The sequence below is a fragment of the Heterodontus francisci genome, chromosome 16 (assembly GCF_036365525.1).
Source record: "Heterodontus francisci isolate sHetFra1 chromosome 16, sHetFra1.hap1, whole genome shotgun sequence".
NCBI lineage: Eukaryota > Metazoa > Chordata > Chondrichthyes > Heterodontiformes > Heterodontidae > Heterodontus > Heterodontus francisci.
In genome coordinates this window covers 63,637,444-63,657,949 of record NC_090386.1, presented here as the reverse complement: position 1 = coordinate 63,657,949, position 20,506 = coordinate 63,637,444, and the positions used below count along the sequence as shown (strand labels likewise).

At 44.4% G+C, this 20,506-nt stretch overlaps 1 protein-coding gene across 2 annotated transcripts in view; it reads left to right on the top strand.

The window, feature by feature from the left end:
* ptgis (prostaglandin I2 (prostacyclin) synthase) overlaps positions 1-20,506 on the top strand; it is a 161,285-nt gene that overhangs the window by 97,897 nt on the left and 42,882 nt on the right. For both annotated transcript variants that reach the window (XM_068048271.1, XM_068048270.1), the window contains exons 3-4: positions 5,613-5,791; positions 16,420-16,563. In XM_068048271.1, the coding sequence (XP_067904372.1) occupies positions 5,613-5,791; positions 16,420-16,563 (323 nt within the window). The remainder of the gene's footprint in view (positions 1-5,612; positions 5,792-16,419; positions 16,564-20,506) is intronic.

Here is a 20,506-nt window from a genome sequence, read left to right as displayed (position 1 = left end):
AGTATTTCTCTGCTTGCTGAAAGAACAGGTAGTCCCTTTAAACTTCCTGGGTCATGGTTTTTGCCGGGAAAAGCACAGACATTTTGTCTCCCTCTTCACTGTTCTTTGCAATGTAGGAAACAGTGTTGCAAACTAGGTAATGATCTTAAGCTGCCAGCAGTCATCCTGTTTTAAATGTTCTTTCTAAATTTCTTCAAAAAAGATAAAGTCAGATCCCCAGTCAGTAGACCAAAGAAAATTATCATTCAACAAAACACATTGGTGTAACAAACTGTAGCAAAACATCCCAAATTTTATATTCCATTCCCCTTGCAATAATCAATTGCTGTATCTGCACACCAATCTTTTGTGATTCATGTAATGAATTGAAATTAAGCCCTACCTGCCAGATTCAGTCAGCGGCGCATGGGAATCTCATGGCATACGGTTCATGTACATTTAAAGGTGGTGTGCACCAGCCAGCTTTGTGCAGTTGTGTCTGAGGTCAGTGGTTTTTTTTCTTGAACTCATCAGCACAAGGGAGGGCAAAATTGGATTGGATGTTTGGCTCCAGGCTCGGGACCAGTAACGGTGAATTGTGGTTGGGGGTGGGGGGGTTGTGGTATGAGAGGGTGGGGTTCATGCCTGGAGGTTCAGAGCAAGGAAGCCAAGGAGGGCAGAGGGTGGGGTTTGTGTGTTTGGAGGTATGGAGGAGGGAAGCCAGGGAGGGCAGAGGGTAGGGTTTGGGTGCCTGGAAAAGCGGAGGAGGGAAGGGGCTCACATTCTGGTTGTGGTGTTGGTGTTGGGGGTGGGGGAGGTTGGAGCAGTTAATGAATGTGAGGTGCATGATGGACCTAAAAGGAGTGGTCAGTAATGTCAATGTTGGGGTCCTGTGGGGTGAACTCAAGGTGCTGGGTAGTGGAGGGAATTGTCACAGTCACAGGAGCACTGTGATTAGGTTGTGGGGCAGGTCCAGAGTCATTGTCGGGTATTGGAAGGCCTCATAGGGTGGGGCATGGGATTGGACGACAACATTAAGGATGATAACCTCAGGATTTAGGATGAGAATGGGTATCTCGATGGGGACAGGTGTATGCAAAGAGGGGAAGAGATAGCATGTAAACATCAATAATTATGTGGCCCAGTGTAATGGGAGGAGATTCAAGGGTCACAGAGGGGTGCAGGGTAATGTTGGGTGGGTGAAGGGTAATAGGAACAAGCTGGAAAGTGGGAGGAGGAGGGTGGCAGGTGGAAAATCTTGACTCGAACCAGACAAGCACCATTTTGCAAAAGGAGATGAAAATGCATGTGAGCATGCCAGGAGTGCAGATCCAAGTGAGAGGAGGGCAGTGTTGGGTGGGTGGAGTTGCTGCTGTGGACAATGGGAGGAGCTAAGAACCACTTCCTCATGAGTTGAATAGTTGAAAATCATGGTCAATCATTGTTCTCATTTCACTGTCTGTCTTATTCAAACAGTTATAAAGCTGCAATGACATGGGTCTATTGCAGCCAATATTTTTACAATCTCGGGAGCAAGAGGAGAGGATATGACAAAGGATGACTCTTGCCACTCGGCGGCTGAGGCCGCAATGTCAGCAGCAGGCAGCACAAGAAGGGGAGGATGCTCAGAAAGATGCCATCCAGAGAAGGCATCATAGAAAACAGGCGCTGGCACGTCATCACGTCCTCATGACAAGGACGCACTACCTTCGAATGTCCGAGAGGCATTGCCAGAGACATCTGAGGATGTCACAGCAAATGGTCACTGAGATTTGTGGGATTGTTCAGCAAGACTTGCAGCCAATGGTTTTGGTGGGAACCCCTTTCCAGTGGCCCTCAAGGTGACTGCGGTACTCAATTTTTTTCCAGCAGTGCTTTCCAGGGCTCAACGGGTGACATATATGACATCTCAGAGGCTGCCACTCACAGGTGCATAAAGGACGTGACCAATGTCCTATTCCGTCGTGCCAATGATTTCATTTATTTTTCAGCAAGGTCAGCAGCCTTTGGTGACATCACTTGTTTCCCTAGAGTGCAAGGGGGATCGACTGCACTCACGTGGCCACAAGGGCTTCCTGGGACCAGACAGCTGCACTTGAGAATTGTAAAGACTTTCCCTCTTTGAACATTCAACTGGTTTGCGACCACAGACGAAAAACCATGCAGGTTTGTGCTCGTTTCCCGGGGAGCTATCACGGTGCAAAAATTTTGCAAAACTCACAACTCCCGGAAATTTTTGAGGCACCAGCCCAGGTTGACGGCTGGATCCTGCGTGACACAGGTTACCCCCCTTTGGACATGGTTGATGACACCAGTGAGGCATCCTCTAAGCAGAGCAGAAGAGTGATACAATACCTCCACCAGAACCATAATCAACCACAACATTGGCTCACTGAAAATGTGCTTCCGCTGCCTTGACCAGTCTGGAGGGGCTCTGCAGTACTCACCACAGAGGGTCTCACAAATAGTCATAGTCTGCTGTGCACTACACAACCTGGCAATACAATGCAGACATCTTTTGCAGCAGGGTGAGCGAGAGGAGCACCACTGTTCCTCAGATGAGGATGAATTGGATGAGCCTGAGGTGGAGGCCATGTATTTGAATGGACACCAGGGCCATGGGGAGACATGCACAGAATACCAAGGACAACCTTATATTTGTAGATTTCGGCCAAGAGTGAGGCAATTACATTGTTCAAATGCCTGAACTCCATTGCCTTTCTGGGATGTTGACCTACCCCGGCCAGCCTCCCCAGTGCTCCAAACTCAAAACAGGTGTTCTCTGCCATTCACAATTGCACACGGAGTGGAGCTTTGATAAATTCACTTGCTAGTGAATACTGAATCTGAGGAAATCTGCGCCACACTTGGACATATGTCTATCATCCAGCCATGACCACTTAATCAGAACCAGCACCATCATAACAGTATTTCGAGTGCACCTGCACCATCTCATGTCGCCGAGTTATGAGTAGACTGAGACAATCTCCTTTACAAGGTATAGAGGGAGGGTCAGCTGAGCCTGCATATGAAGCCATGTCCCACAGACTGTCAAGTGCAAAACTGCTTACTCACATTAACAATTGGTGAAGAATGAATACAAAAACAAAACATCTTCAGCAATAAAGGCCATGTCAGTTACTCCTCTGTAAGCATCAAAGCGTGCCTGCCATGAAGCGTGCCATTACACTTAGTTCTCTGACTAGGCAAGTCTCGAGAAATGACAAAAATGTACAAATTAATAAAGCAGAAAAATATATAGTGAACTATTCACATGTGCAATCTTGTTATTTTGAACACCTGTGCTACCTTTATGCTCAGAATTCCTTAAGTTTATGCTTCCTCCCACTACGTCTTGATGCAACCCCAACATCAACATCTGAGGTGGCGGCAGTCTGCTCATTGCGCTGCTCCGTTGCTGTGAATGACCGTGACGGGTGTCCTCTGGTGGTATGGGGCCTTGAGGGTTCCATCCTAGTGGGGGTCTCAAACACTGGTGCAGGGACATCCTCCTTGGCCTTGCCTGCTGGAGGTATTGGGGGGGGTGTCAATGGTGGGGGAGTTGAGGAGACCCCACTCAGCCTGGAGGTGTCCTTAGAAGAAGGCCCCGGGGCAGCTGGCATGCTCTCCTCATCCATCTGGGTGCACGATGACACCTGCCTATCTCCCTGAAAGGAAGGGGCATCTGGAAGGAGATCCACGTGCCTCGTTCCCCTCTCACCTAACCACTGCTGCACTGAGCCCATGGCTACAGCAATAGACTGCAGGCCAGATGGGTGGAGTGCTCAACCTGGCCCTACATGATGGTCACCACCCACTCCATGATGGCAGCCATGCGATCACATGCCTGGGACATGGCAGATGTCATGGTTTGCATGGACTCCTCCATTGCCCACGCAAAGCTGCGCATGACCTCTGGCATCTCGAACATATGGTACTGGTTCTCAGCAGACCTCCGAATGTCAGGGGGCCTGACTGTAACATTCTTGCACAGCTCCTGCAACGTGTCTGTACCATGCTCACCAGAGTGTGATCCTGATTCTACACGACTCCCCCACCCCCGGAGGACTATGTGAATGTGACTGTGCTGGCAGAGGATGCTGAAGAGGCAGGTGACAGTGGGGCATTGGTATCATTGTCCTCAGAGACGGAGTCAACAAGTTGTTGGCTTGTCATTGTTCTATTTGTGTGATTGTGGGCACCTGCAGCAGAGAACAAACAGAATCACAATAAGCATCTACACAGCATGAGCGCATCACTTTTTCACACAGTCCTCCTGTGTGCCCATTTGACAGCAACAATAAGTTTGGCTCTTCATCCTTCAGTTTAGACAATCCAGCCTCACCCTCTGCAATGGCTCATCCTCCCTTCTCTCCTGCTATCTCAACTGACTCCTCCTCTGCTGGGGTCAGGAGTCCTAGGCACTCCATCCCCTGTCTTGGTGCACTCCTGCTGATTGTGGGTCTGTTCATTCTGGCGTCGGGGAGCATGGCGGGCTTCTCCCAAAGCCATTTTACGCCCCCCCCCCCCTCCTCACTATGACCCCTGACGTTGGGGGGGTGCGGGGTCGGTAAAATTCAGCCCAATAGTCCTGAGCTGCTCTACCAGTGTCCATCTTATACTTCTGGCAATAACTAAAATATAAATAGCTTGTTTCCTTTTTTTTGTCTCCTATTTTTCATCTCTATACAGCGTATTTCTTAACTTGTTAGTATACCCAGGTAATATGCTTCCAGAAGATATAATTAATGGTGTTAAATGTGGTATGTGAATTATACACAACATACGAGCATTAGACGAAAATGAGACGAAACAGCAGCCTGATACCTTAACAAACCAAACTGGAATAAAAGAACAAAAATCAACAGTTGGGAGGGACAGAAAATCAGGAAGCACCAGTGAGATACAAGGTGAGAGAGAGAGAGAGAGGTAACTGTCTGTAAAACCAGAACAGGGTGGCACAGTGGCGCAGTGGTTAGCACCGCAGCCTCACAGCTCCAACGACCCGGGTTTGTTTCTGGGTACTGCCTGTGCGGAGTTTGCACGTTCTCCCTGTGACCGCGTGGGTTTCCGCCGGATGCTCCGGTTTCCTCCCACTGCCAAAGACTTGCAGGTTGATAGGTAAATTGGCCATTGTAAATTGCCCCTAGTGTAGGTAGGTGGTAGGAGAATGGTGGGGATGTGGTAGGGAATATGGGATTAATGTAGGATTAGTATAAATGGGTGGTTGTTGGTCGGCACAGACTAGGTGGGCCGAAGGGCCTGTTTCAGTGCTGTATCTCCAAATAAAAAAAATAAAAAAATAAATAAAAATTACCTCAAAACTACAAACGTTACAGCCATAAATCTTCCAATGTGCCTAAAATTAATGATTATAATATAAATTATTAATAAAGAGAATGTCACAGATCTAGAATTATTTTAAGCCACGTGACTTTAGAACCATGTCAAACATTTTCAAATAGTTCTCTTGTTTCCTTGGGGAAAAAATGTGTACTGGAAAACAAATTTTATAAACACCCATGGAATCTAATCTCCAACTTTTTAACAAAACTTAGGTTCACATGAACATTATGAAGAACTCAACAATCTGTGCTTGCTAATACGAGGCTGTTGGTCTTTTTTTCGCTTAGGTCCAAGCAGCAGGACGGTTTGTAACTGTATTACTTGATCCTCATTCATTCAGTTCAGTTGTGTCAGAATCTGGTGCAAAGCTGGACTTCACAAAATATTCATTAGCTTTAATGGATAGAATGTTCAACCTCCAACTTCCTGACTATGATCACAACAAAGAAAAAGCTTTGCTGAAAATGTAAGTATCCTGCAGTCACATAATATATACTATAAATATTTCGAGAAGGAAATCAATGGCATGGTAATTGATCCTTTCTAATTTCCACTGAAGCATGGACTAAATGATTTTATAGTATGGAAACGAGTTCCACTTCAAGTAAAGCAATAATTCAGATGTGAAAAATAAAAAAAATCATGAGCTATATCAATTATCATTTACAGGTACATAGGCAGAAGCAGCAGTCTAAAATATAATTCAAGCTTAGCACTGAAGCAGCGATAGATTCAACAGAATATTTTGCAGTTGATTTTCATGGTTTTTATCACTCATGTTTAAAACTGTTTTTAACACTCTTGTGAATTAATTTCAATGGGCTGGATTTTATTAGCGGCGGCAGCGCTTTGAACTCAGCGGCCTCCCAACATGGAAGTGCCGCTGCACAACTCCCGCGATATTATACATGGGGCCTGATTTAAATCGATGAGGTGGAGCGGCCGCCTCTGATGATGTAGAGGGGGCGGCTGCTAAAGCCTGGCTACCCAACCAAACCCGACTACATGTGTCGGGTGGGGGTCGGGTCGGGTCTGTATTCTGCATCCAGCATTCGGGCTCGGGTCAGGTTGGGCTGGACTGTACTGTTTTGTTTCGTATTGTTTTCGTTTTAATCTACATTTAATCTATGTTTGTTATTCACGGGTCGGGTCGGGCATTTAAAAAAAATTAAAGGGTTGGCTGTTGTCAAGTCGGGTCCGGGTCGGGTTTTAATTTTATACCCAAGCCAGGCTTCAGCGGCCACCACATCCCCAGTAACGGCGTCCGGTGCCACCGCGCAGGCACCACCGCCAGTTTTAAAGGGCTTTAAGCCCTTAGCAAAGATTTAAATTTTTAAAGGTACAGTATGCATTTTTTTTAAACAAATAATTATGATATGGAGGCCCTTCCCTAACCCCCCCAATGGTCATTTCATTGCCCGATATTAGCCCAAATTTGCCTTATTCCCTACTTGAATGTTACCCCCCAACCTTCTAATTTTTGTTCTTCAACCCCTTCCCACCATCCCCACAGCCAATAAAAAGTGTTTTCCCTGCTCCCCCACCCTTCCCGCCCTGAAAAATTTATTCCTCCCCCCTCCCCACCAGGTTCTCGCCTCAGAACTCCGAAGGCGTGCTAGATACGAACGGCGGCCATAAAATACAGGTAAGTTCATTTACGTATAGTTTAGGTTGATTTAAATATGTAGACGAAGGCCCCGCCGCCAAGCGGCGGGCGGACCGCACCGAGGTCCTACTGCCGCCAGTATTATGCGACGGGCCCTTCTTGACGTTGGGGGTCGAGGCGGGCCTCGCCCCGCAGAATTTAACCAGCCCCCACCCCCCCCCTACCATGACCCATAGCATGAAGGGGCTGGTAAAATTCAGCACCATTGGTGAGACCATGACAGACCCTCAAAATATCGCTTTCTTATAGCCATCATTGCTAACATTCAAAAATCAGCTGGCCATTAGGGAGTTAATCTTTGTGTAAACACTGCTTGTTGAGAAAACTTACCCATAAGTTATCTCTTCCTTCAAAAAAATGAGGGTAAAGTTTCCAACACTTCACTCCAGCATGGCGTCTTAATCAGCAGGAATGCAGATCAAAAACTCCAGAACAGAGGTCAGCATGCAGAGTTACAACACCTCCAATTATCTGGTCATTAATTTTAATGAGAGTGCCAGGCACAGTGCCTTGGAAAAGCTGCATTGTGAGATATCAGTGATACTCGAGGCATAAACCCATTTATTTTAAATAGTTATCAGATAGACTGATTAAACATTCCTATTCTCATATCTCACAGCATAATTTGAGGGCATTAGAATCTAACAAAATATTTAATAAATTAAAATTGAATAAAGCTAACTCATGGATAGATGTGCTTGTGGTATTCCTTCCAATTCTATTATACAGATGGTTAAAATATGGAGCTGAAGATTATTTTTCTAAAATGATGGGATTTAAAAATGTACAGATGTATCCAGAAGATCAGCAAATGAAGCTGCATAACACACTGTTGACACATGTCAGTATTTCTTAAATAAGATGATTATGTGCCACCAAGGCAGTTTTTCTGTTTCACAGACAGGCTTCTTCACTAACCCTCTCCGGTCATATGATGGAGTAAGTGAGCCTCAGATTCAGCCATATTTCCTGCTTCCCATGTTAGCCTGGGGGCCCTCACTTGATTTTGATGTGTGTCTCCAAAGGTTGCATTCCAAACATAACTCACACTTGCCATGTAACTTTGTTCTGCAGGGCAGCAACTATGATGTAAATGTTACTGAGTGAACTTTAATTCACAATAATGCATAGAATGTGTGGAAATATGTGATTCTGCATATTACTGATCGATAACATAAGACAGGAGTGATGCTATGAAAGTTCAGGAGAGCACAAAACTTATATCACACTGTAAAATCAGGTGGCATTGACAGCCAGAGAGTTAAACTGTTCCAGAACATAAAACTGTGTGGCGGATATTCAATTGTCTTTTTATTGTCATTGGTGAAATCCCTACAGCATTTCTCTTTCAATTGGTAGGGAAAATGTTTGCCAAAAAAACAATAGGGGAATTTTGACAGTAATCAGGTTGGGTTCAGGAAGGTTGTTAAAGATGGTGAAAAGATCAGCGCGTCCGGAAGCCTGCTCCAACTTGTGACTTCCAAGTTTAACTCAGGCGCGTTTCGATGCATGTGCTCTTCCATCAGGCAGGTTACTGCTTATAATATTTAAATATGGCAATTTGAACAAGATTTTCAGAGGGATTTAAATTTAACATGACCTGCATGGATTTTTTGGGCTTCCTGAAACTCACTGTTAAAATGGTTAGAAGACTGAATGCCAATTCATGAGGCTCATTAAAAGTCAGGCTTACAAACATCACAGAATCACAAAATCACAGATCGTTACAGTGCAGAAGGAGGCTATTCAGTCCATCGTGCCTGCACCAGCTCTCTGAAAGAGCAACCCCTCAGTACCATACCCCTGCCTTCTCGTCATACCCTGCACATTCCCCCTTTTCATATAACTGTCTAATTCCCTTTTGAATGTTTCAGTTGAACCTGCCTCCAGCACATTCTCAGGCAGCGCATTCCAAACCTTAACCACTCGCTGCGTGAAAAAGTTTTTCCTCATGTCACCTTTGCTTCTCTTACCAAATACTTTAAATCTGTGCCATCTCATTCTTAATCCTTTTACGAGTGGGAACAATTTCTCTGTATCTACTCTGTCCAGACCCCTCATGATTTTCAATACCTCTATCAAATCACCTCTCAGCCTTCTCTTCTCCAAGGAAAACAGTCCTAACTTCTCCAATCTATCTTCATAACTGAAATTCCTGATCCCTGGAACCATTCTCATGAATCTTTTCTGTACTCTCTCCAATGCCCTCAAACTTTTCCTCAAGTGTGGTGCCCAGAATTGGGCGCAATACTCCATCTGAGGCCAAACTAGTGTCTTATACACATTCAAAATAACCTCCTTGCTCTTGTACTCTATGTGTCTATTAATAAAGCCCAGGATACTGTAAGCTTTATTAACCACTCTCTCAACCTGTCCTGCCACCTCCAATGACTTATGCACATATACACCCATGTCCCTCTGCTCCTGCACCCCCTTTAGAATTGTACCCTTTATTCTATATTGTCTCTCCCTATTCTTCCTACCAAAATTAATCACTTCACTGCATTGAACTTCATCTACCACCTGTCTGCCCATTTCACCAACTTGTCTATGTCCTTTTGAAGTTCTACACTATCCTCCTCACAGTTCACAATGCTTCCAAGTTTGGTATCATCTGCAAACTTTAAAATTGTGCCCTGTACACAAAGGTCTAGGTCATTAATATATATCAGGAAAAACAAGGGTCCCAACACTGATCCCTGGGGAACTCTACTACAAACCTTCCTCCAGCCCAAAAAACATCCATTAACCACTACTCTTTGTTTCGTGTCACTTAGCCAATTTCGTATCAATGTTGCTACCGTCCCTTTTATTCCATGAGCTACAGGTTTGCTCACAAGTCTGTTGTGTAGCACAGTATCAAATGCCTTTTGAAAGTCCATGCACACCACATTGTTATGACCCTGTCGTTTTTTTCTGGGAAGAATGCGGTGTTCCTTTAAGGCTGGAAAAAGAGCCATACTGCTTTAAGGCTGAGTCAAAGACTGAGTCAAAGAAAACATTCTCATTGCCTTGGATACAGCCATTCAGAGACTGCGATTCAAAGGGTGCATTCTTGTTGCCTTGGATACAGCTACTTGGACTGAGCATCGAGAGATACATTTGATACAATTTAATTTTTAACTGGCTTATAGTGCAAATAGTCTGTTCTAACAGGAGACACAGACAGACAGCTATGTATTAGCACCTGACAGGAGAAACAGACTATTTAAACTGAAGGAAGAGAATTTAGTCTGTTTATATATTATTATCTCTCAAAATTCTAAAAACAAAGTCAAGCCAAAACAGAGATCTCTGATTATTTAAATTGAAGGAAGGGAAGCTAGACTGTGACAATCTTTTATCCCTCAAAAAATTATAAAGCCAAATTGATTCATTAAAAAGTGTTTGAAAGTTGTTAATTGTAGAAATTCATCAATGGAGAAGGAAAACATCACTTACTGCTAGAATTAGACTATGGACTGTTCTACTATTGAAGAACCTTTTTCCCCCATCGGACAGCAGTGAGGACTTCAAGCAACATTGGACTATAAATTTGCAAGGACTCTGATTTTTTCTATCTTAAATGTTGTTTATGTCTTAATAGTGTTTAAGAATTTAGTTTTTCGAATTAAACAGTTAATCTGTTGATTTAAAGGCACCTGGTTTGGTTAGTCTCATTTAGGGGTTAATAGATGGTACAATTTGGCTGGATCTTTCTTTAACTTGGAAAGTTTAAAATGATATGTTAGATGATCTGTGGAGGGATGGGATTGAATTAACAGTGCGTTTCTCCCAACACAACAGAATCGTATATTTTGATTGGGGGCTTTGACTGGAGCGATCGGTCGTCACAACATCAACAGCATTGCCCTCATCAACCCTCATCAAAACCTCCTCAAAAAATTCCAGCAAGTTAGATAAACATGATTTTTCCCTTAAGAAATCTGTGCTGGATTTCCTTAATCAACTCACATTTGTCCATGTGACTATTGATTTTGTCCCTAATTATTTTTTCTATATCAGTTTTCCCACCACCGAAATTAAACAGTCTGGCCTGTCGGTGCTGGGCTTATCTTTACACCCTTTTTTGAACAAGGGTATAACGTTTGCAGTTCTCCAGTCCTTTGGTACCACCCCCAAGTCTCAGGAAGACTGAAAAATTATGGCCAGTGCCTCTGCGATTTCCACCCTCACTGCCCTCAGTATCCTTGGATGCATCTCATTCAGCCATGGTGCTTTATCCACTTTAAATACAGACAGTCTATCTAATACTTCTCTATCAATTTTAAACCCCTCTAGTGTCTGACTTACCTCCTCTTTCAACATTGCCTGGGTTGCATCTTCTTCCTTGGTAAAGACAGATGCAAAGTATTCATTTAATACCTCAGCTATGCCCTCTGCCTCCATATGTAAATCCTCTTTCTGGTCCCTAATCGGCCCCATTCCTCCTTTTACCACCGTTTTACTATTTACATGTCTATAGAAAACTTTGGAATATCCTTTAATGCTAGCTGCCAGTCTCTTTTCATGCTTTCTCTTTGCTTCTCTTATTTGCTTTTCACTTCCCCTCTGGACCTTCTATATTCAGCCTGGTTCTCAATAGTATTTTCTACCTGGCATCTTCATAAGCACACTTTTTTTTCTTTATCTTAATTTCCACCTCTTTTGTCATCCAGGGAGCTTTGAATTTGTTTTCCCCTTCGAGGGAACATACCTTGACTGTGCTCAAACTATCTCTTCTTCGAAGGTAGCCCATTGTTCATCTATGAGTTTTCCTGCCAGCTTTTGACTCCAATTTATTTGCCCCAGCTCCATTCTTACCCCATTGAAGTTAGCCTTCCCCCAGTAAATTATTCTTACCCTGGATTGCTCTTTGTCCTTTTCCATAGTCAGCCTAAACCTTATGATACAATGATTACTATCCCCTAAATGCTCTCCTACTGACACTTGATCCACGTGGCCCACCTTCCCAAGAACCAGGTCTAGCAGTGCCTACTTTCACGTTGGATTAGCAACATACTGTTGTAGAAAATTTTCCTGAACACACTCTCGGAACTCTTGCCCCGTCACTGCCCTTTACACTACTATTATACTAGTCTATGTTTGGATAATTAAAGTCCCCCATTATAACTACCCGATAAATTTTGCACCTTTCAGCAATTTCCTTGCAAATGTGTTCCTCCACGTCCTTCCCACTAGCTGGTGGCCTATAGACAACATTGAGCAATGTAACTGCACCTTTTTTGTTCCTTAGCTCTAGCCAAATTGATTATGTCCTCGACCCCTCTGGGACATCCTTTTTCTCCAGCACTGCAATGCTCTCCTTAATCAATACAGCCACCCCTCCCCCTCTTTTCCCTTTCCTATCTTTCCTGAACACCCTGTTTCCAGGAATATTTAACACCCAGTCCTGCAGTTCTTTGAGCCAGGTCTCTGTTGTCGCCACAACATCATATTTCCACATGGTAATCTGCACCTGTACCTCACCGGTCTTATTAACCACACTTCATGCATTCACATGCATGCACATTAACCCTGATTCAGACTTTAATACTTTCTCCCTTACTATGACCCCACCTAATAACGTACTATTGCCTACTCTTGTGCTATCTCCCCCAGTATTCTGTGCACCTTGGTATTCCTCTCTAATACTTGCTCCTGGTTTCCACACCCCAGACAAGTTATCAGTTTTGCTTCCCTCCAATCTGAGCTCCCTCTCAGGTTCCCATCCCCCTGACAATTTAATTTAAACCCTTCCCAACAGCACTAGCAAATCTCCCTGCAAGGATATTCAACCTAGTCCTGCTAAGATGCAACCTGTCTATCTATCCCACCTGCCCCAACACTGGTCCCAATGTCTCAGAAATCTGATCCCTTCCCTCCTACACCAGTTCTCCAGCCACGTGTTCAATCGCTCAATTCTCCTATTCCTATGCTCATTTACATGTGGGACTGGGAATAATCCTGAGATTACTGCTTTTGAGATCCTGCGTTTTAATCTCCTTCCTAGCTCCCTAAAATCTGCTTTCAGGACCTCATCCCCCTTCTTACCTATGTCATTGGTACTAATGTGGACCACAACCTCTGGCTGTTCACCCCCACCAGAAGAATGTCCTGCAGCCGCTCCATGACATCCTTGACACTGGCACCAGGGAGACAACACACCAGCCTGGAGTCAATCCTTACTGCCGCAGAAACGCCTGTCTGTTCCCCTAACTAATGACTCCCCTAACACTACTGCTGTTTCACTCCTCTTCCTCCTGTGCAGCTGAGCCACCTGTGGTGCCACAAAACTGGCTCTGACTGCACTCCTCTGAGGAACCATCACCCTCACCAATATCCAAAATGGAAAACCAATCAGCGAGTGAGATTGTCTCAGGGGACTCCTGAACTACCTGCTTGGTTTTATTAGACTGCCTGGCGGTCACCATTCCCTATCTGCCTGCATACTTCTAACCTGCGGTGTGACCACCTCCCTAAATATGCTATCTACATTGTCTTCCGCTTCCCAGATGCACAACAGTGACTCCAGCCGCCGCTCGAGTTCCGAAACCTGGAGTTCAAGCTTCTGCAGCCGGTGACACTTCCTGCAGACGTGTTCGTCTCGGAGACGTGGTGCGTCCATGACTTCCCACATACCGCAGTCTGTACATTCTACTCGGCAGAGCTGCCCTGCCATACCTTAACTTTACAGACTATTTATTATAAGTAGAATAGCTTACCAAGTACTCACCAAACAGCTCCTCCCACTGCACCGAAGCAGGAACCAAATACTGGAGGGTTAAAAAAGTATGAAAAATGTAGAAAAATGGAGCACCTCCTCCCACCACTTCACCGAACTCGCCTCTCACCAAACCCGAATCCCCACACTTAACTTGCAGTCTGCACACTGTTTGCAGGCTGCACCCAGACCTCTGTATTGATACCTTTTGAAGCTGAAACTGCAGCAACCAGATTTGACTGGTCAGCTACTTAACTAAGCAGCTACTCTGCCTAGTGGAATGTACAGCCTGTGGTATGTAGGAAGTCATGGATGCACCTCTCTCCACAGATGCTGCCAGACCTGCTGAGTATTTCCAGAATTTCTTGTTTTTATTTACTTTCTTAACCCTACTTTATCTAAAGAGTAAATCCCAGTTAAATGCTAACTGCAGACTGGGCTTTTATAAAGATAACAACACTTAAAATCCCCACTCATCAAACTCAAATCTCCACACTCAGCTTGCAGTCTGCACTGCGTTTGAACATCAACAAATACTCAGTGCTCACAGTTGCTTTCTTAACTCCCACTAGGAAAAAGTTTGTTGAGAGTACTTGTGTTGAGAGGCCAATTTGTACACTTTGGAGGTATTGAGACTGAAGATCAGGATGGATGGCACCAAGGCTGCCTTAGATTGGATCTCAGACAAGAAGCAAGTTGACCATCAGCAGCAGCAACAGCCTGCTGCGGAGAAAACTGTAGGTGATGAGCAGAGAGGAGAGCAGCAGAAAGGTTGAGGCTGCAGGAGGCACTTACCACGTAACAGGGTGTACAGGCAGAGGCTCAGCTTCCTTGACTTCTTGCTAAAGCAGTGCGTCCGCAGCCTGAAATTGTCATTTCAGGTGGTCTTAAACCTGCAACCTCCTAGAGGAAGGCCTGCCCCCTGCTGGACCTGACCTGGTGGCCACACATTACCAGTGGCTGTGAAAATCACCACTGCCCTCAACTTCTATTATTCCGGATCCTTCCATGGTGTTACTGGAGATATATCCAGGATCTCCCAATCCATATTACATCAATGCGAAAGGTGCATCATTGATGAGACATTGGCCAGGCCCAGTAATTATGCCAACTTTGCCTGTGATGACACTAGTGAGAATGCGAGGCATTTGGGTTTGCGTCTCTGGCTGACTTCCTGCAGGTGCAGGGTGTCATCGACAACCCCAAACATGCCTTTGGGTTATTAATGGGGCCAATGGTTCTATGTGCTGCATTAGAAATGCATTTTATTGCATTAAGAATTTATTATATACCTGAGAAGTTGAACGTAAAGGGGAAATTACCGCTTCTCCCCTGAATACTAGCTCCTCATGAAGTTGCTTTTAAAAAAAAAGAGATTGGAGTGAACAGTAAATTCAAACCCATCAAAACCACTCTGGGAGCTGCAAACCACTTTGTATGGTAACTGTCTCTTTGAAAATCTGGTTCAATCTGATTAGCAACAGCTGTTTTAAAGTTATTTGTAAACAGTCTGTTTCCCTCAACTTCATAGTTGTTTAAGATCACCTTGTCCTTGTACTGCCAATGTGATGCAGATACCATCACAATGAAATATGAAAATCTTTTGTAATCCAATCAACGCAGGTTTGGGACATTTGACAATCCAGTTTACTTCAGACTGAGTTTAATAAGCTCCTGAATTCTATTCGTAGCAGGCATCGATTGCTCCTAAGGGGCACAGCAATTGTTCAATTAAAGTACTTTATTATATCCTATGAGGAAATATGGAGGGATAACATGACAAATAAATCTAAGTAAAACTTGTGTAATTAAAAGTGCTCACTTTTGCTTGCTATTGATTTTCAGATTTGAATTTCACAGAAGATTAAACTGAATATTATCAGTTCCACTAAAATGTTTGCAGTATCTGTCGCTATTTTTAGCTCACTTTGAGTTTCTTGCATATTTCATTCTGCTGATTATTTAATACCACACAAATCTCATCACTCCTTTGAAAATGGCGGTGCTCATATAACTGCTGCCAGTGGCCAGCCTTCAGGGAATTACCACTGCCAGCCGGACGAGGCAGGGAGGTGTTGTGGAAGTTTGGTGAGATGGTGAATCCTGTTCTTCACAACAAAAACTAACTGCTTTCACCTCCTTTATAGTGCCAAGGTATCAGGGAGGTAAACAGTGATTTTTGCTCCAAAGAATGACAAAATTGAGTTCTGATGCAGTTTTGGCTTTCCTCCAATAATAAACATGTTGTCGTGTAAATTGGGTGTTAAGGAGAAATTGAAAATGAAGTGGGATGAGAATCTCACTTTACTTTGCTCTGGCGCCACTATAACTGCATCAGTGTGAAGCAAAACCATAGGTTACAGTTGTAGTATAAAGCACCTTAAAATAACAAATAATTATGTAGTGTCGTCCCTATAAGCAAGTTTTAATCAGTGAAAATATTACTTTATAAAGATTATTAGAAGGTTGATGATTACAAGAAAGATGATGGTGCATCACAACTCTTCATCAAAATGCTCCTTGGTCACTAGTAACCTCATATCTATGGTTTTTAATATAGACTGTGAAACAAAAAAAACAGTTCATTTATAACCCATTTAAGAGCTATTATAGTCCTGGAAAATTATAATTTATTTCTTGAGTTCATGCTTGTTCTGGAATCTCTACATGATGAATATAAAGGCATTTCATGAACGTTAATGCTGATTGTTTTTCTTTATGTCAGGCAACTTCAAGGGAAAAACCTTTGTTCACTGATGCAGGCAATTCTGTCTAATCTGAAAATAATTTTACTAAATAATGAAAATGGAACAAAGAATGCCTGGAAAAAAGAAGGGTTATTCAACTTCTGTTATGATGCTATGTTCAGGTAGTGTTTTATTGGAGTTTCTGCATTTCTATGGATTACACTGTTAAGTCTAGAGTATGAGCTTGCTGTGTAAGTTATTTTTCAATAACAAATTCATTTCTAGCAGAGAGTGTACAGATATATGTACAATTTAGACGAGTACTTTCTAAAAAAAGTTTTGTCAACTGAGATAAGTACTTCGTGAGAAACGTTTTATTGGTTAGAAGTAACTACCAATGTGGAGATATTATGGTAGTTATAAATTAAGCAGAATGGAAGATTATGTTGTAGAAATACTAGTAAAATACACCACCTGATGTAGTATTGAGCCTCACAGACTAAAGTGTCTTGGGTCAGTATCCTGCCAATGCTGAATCAGTAGAACATTTTAATTAATTATGACAGGCACCCTGAATGTTTCCTTGCTCAAAACAATGCATAAATGAATCATACGCATCAAGTAGATCCCAAATTCGATCTAGGTCTATACTGAGAAAGAAATAAAGAAAGAGCTTGCATTTATATAGCATCTTACAGAACCTCAGGACATCCCAAAGTGCTCTATGGCCAGTTAAGTACTTCAAAGTTTCGTGGCCCAGCAACACAAAGCCAGCTTGGGATCAAAAGAATGCATTGCATTCACATGGTTATAGAAAAGCATAGCATTAAATTTTGGAAGAGCCTGTCACTCCAGAATTGGCCTTTATAGCCACTCCAGGCGCTGCTTCACAAACCACTGACCACCTCCAGGCGCGTATCCATTGTCTCTTGAGATAAGGAGGCCCAAAAGAAGAAAGAAGAAGAAAATTTAATATGTGCAATATCATAGGTGATCCACAAGTATAAATTATTTAAAATGGTGGGCTGGATTTTATTTTGGCGATAGGGGTCCCGGTGACAGGCCGGAAGAGAGCGGGGGTGACCCCGTCTTGGCCCTTTATCAGACCCTGGGCTGAATTTAACAGTGGGAAAGCAATTAACTGCTGCCATCGGGAACATTGTCCCCTTTAAGGGACAACATCCTGACCTAAGAGCTGCCGGCTGCTGGGACTGCAGGAGGCCTGGAGCAGCAGCCATCCAAGGTAAGTGGGGTAGGGGTCACCGGGGCCAGTCAGGCAGGCCCTGATGAGGGGTTGGGGGGTGGTTCATGAGGGCGGATGCGGTTTTGCGCAGAGGCTGCCATCAAGGCTGGGGGGCCCTCTGTGGGCCATGGATTGCCCATAGAAGAGGGACACAATCCCCCCGAGCCCACTAGGAGGCCGCCAGGTCTCCCCGGCGGGGTCTCCATGTGGTGCGGAGTCCCTCCAACATTGGCTAAATTCTGGTGGACGTGGGAGGCGGCCACCCCACGCCATTTTATCTTCCCCCTCCCTCCCAGCCCATCTCCATGGGCCAGATAAAATCCAGCTCTGTGTGTCAACACATGCAGATGTCACACTTACTCTTGATTTCACAGTCCAGATGTCAGACTTTGTTGCAGAAAGGAGATGGCTGCTTAATGTTGGATGCTTCGACCTGGATGTGAAACTGACAGGGGCTTCCTAATTTGCAAAATCTTCTGAACAGAAAAACAATGTAGCTTATTTTTCACAGCCATTATTTAAAGTTCAGAGATGAACAAAGAACAAAGAATAGTACAGCACAGGAACAGGCCATTCCGTCCTCCAAGCCTGTGCCGATCTTGATGCCTGTCTAAACTAAAACCTTCTGCACTTCAGGGGACCGTATCCCTCTATTCCCATCCTATTCACGTATTTGTCAAAATGCCTCTTAAACGTCGCTATCGTACCTGCTTCCACCACCTCCCCCAGCAGCATGTTCCAGGCACTCACCACCCTGTGTGTAAAGAACTTGCCTCGCACATCCCCTCTAAACTTTGCCCCTCGCACCTTAAACCTATGTCCCCTAGTAACTGACTCTTCCACCCTGAGAAAAAGCTTCTGACTATCCACTCTGTCCATGCCACTCATAACTTTGTAAACCTCTATCATGTCGCCCCTCCACCTCCGTCGTTCCAGTGAAAACAATCCGAGTTTATCCAACCTCTCCTCATAGCTAATGCCCTCCTGACCAGGCAACACCCTGGTAAACCTCTTCTGTACCCTCTCCAAAGCCTCCATGTCCTTCTGGTAGTGTGGCGACCAAAATTGCACGCAATATTCTAAGTGTGGCCTAACTAAAGTTCTGTACAGCTGCAGCATGACTTGCCAATTTTTATACCCTATGCCCCGACCGATGAAGGCAAGCATGCCGTATGCCTTCTTGACTACCTTATCCACCTGCGTTGCCACTTTCAGTGACCTGTGAACCTGTACGCCCAGATCTTTCTGAAGCTAAATACTTTATTAAAAAGTAGCCAATCTGGCCTGTAACTGACGAGAACATGAAAATCAAGCATTAAAGGGACCTATAAAATAATATATTGCATTCTACGGGCTGAATCTTGTGCTTCCTCTGCCAGGAGCGGCAGCGGATGTAAAAAATGGCGGCCGGCACGCACAGGCCGCACGCTGCTGTGATCTTGAGCCCAGCGTCTCATTATCATGTGCAGGGCAGCCGCCCCCCTCCCCCAATCATGTGGTGGGGGCAGCCTCAGTGACACCATAAACGGCATCAACTGTTTCTGCGCAGACGCTGGCGCCTTTTTTAAAGGGCTGCTAGCCCTGGGAAGAAATTGCAGAATTGCCCCTGTCCCTCCACTATTACTCCAAAAATACACTTTTGCCCTGTCCCGCACCCCCCCCCCCCCCCCCACCCAACTGCACTATCAATGCAGAGTTGACCCCTTCTCCCCCCCAACTACACTAAAAGTATAGAGTTCATCCCTTAACCCCTCCCCCACTACACTAAAAGTGCAGAGTTCACCCCATTCTCCCCGTCCCCCCCGCCACCCCCCCCCACCACCCCCACCACACTGCCAATGCTGAGTTCTCCTCTTCCCCACCCTGGTGGCACTAGCTTTCCCTGGAGGAAAGTGAAGTGCCGCCCATCGCGCTGAAGATCCGGAACTGCAGGTAAGATCACTGTGAATTAGATTTTAATTAAGACAAACAGCTAATTTAAATATGTATAGTCAGGTTTTGTCACAGAGCGGCCGCCACGGCACTTCCCCGCCGCTGGGAAGGTCGGGTCCGGCAATCCTAGCGTCGGGTTCTGTGGCGGGCCGCTGCCTCTCCGATCTTCTGGCACCCCCTCCTCCACCCCACCACAGAGCCCGACATCGGGAGAACAAAATCCAGCTCAACATGTTAGAAGGTTCTCCTGCAGGTAGTTGCTTCCTCCTCCAATGTTATGCTTCAATGGATTGCAATATTTTACAGCATGTACAGAGAACAATAAACTTGGAGCTGTAGTACATATATGAATAGCATGCCTGTCACATGTTCAGTGAAGATCTTTGTAGCTATATGGGCCTCAATATAATTGTGTTCTGCTGCTGATCATGGCTTTTTCAGCCAATGGTCTAGAAAGTAACCTTGATCTTTTAGAAGACATTCTTTTATGTGGCTCAAGAAATCCCAGTGCTGGAAACTGTCTTAAAATGGAAATCTAAAGTTCTGGGCTGTGACAACCTTGCTGGCCACTTCCAGTGCTTTCACCGTAATAAAGATTGACTGGAGGTCAGTTTCCTGGTGATCATACAGCTGTCACTGCCTCTCAAGCAAAGTGTAACCAGGAAGAAAGCATTCCTCAGACATACCAAAGTCAGTGTGCCTCTGCCTGTAGTTAGTGATAACGATTGAAACAGACAGTTCGTCTCAAGTGTAATTTCACCTGTCTGACATCCCTCCTTTTCTTCCTCCAAATAATACAGAAATAGTGGAGTTCCCATTGCAGGCCCACATTGTAAATTATAAATGCTGTCACCAAAAATATCTCAGCCTATACTGTTACCGAATATCTAGAAAAATAATTTGATACAATAAGTGCAACAATAATCCTTGTCCTATAAATTTCCACTAAA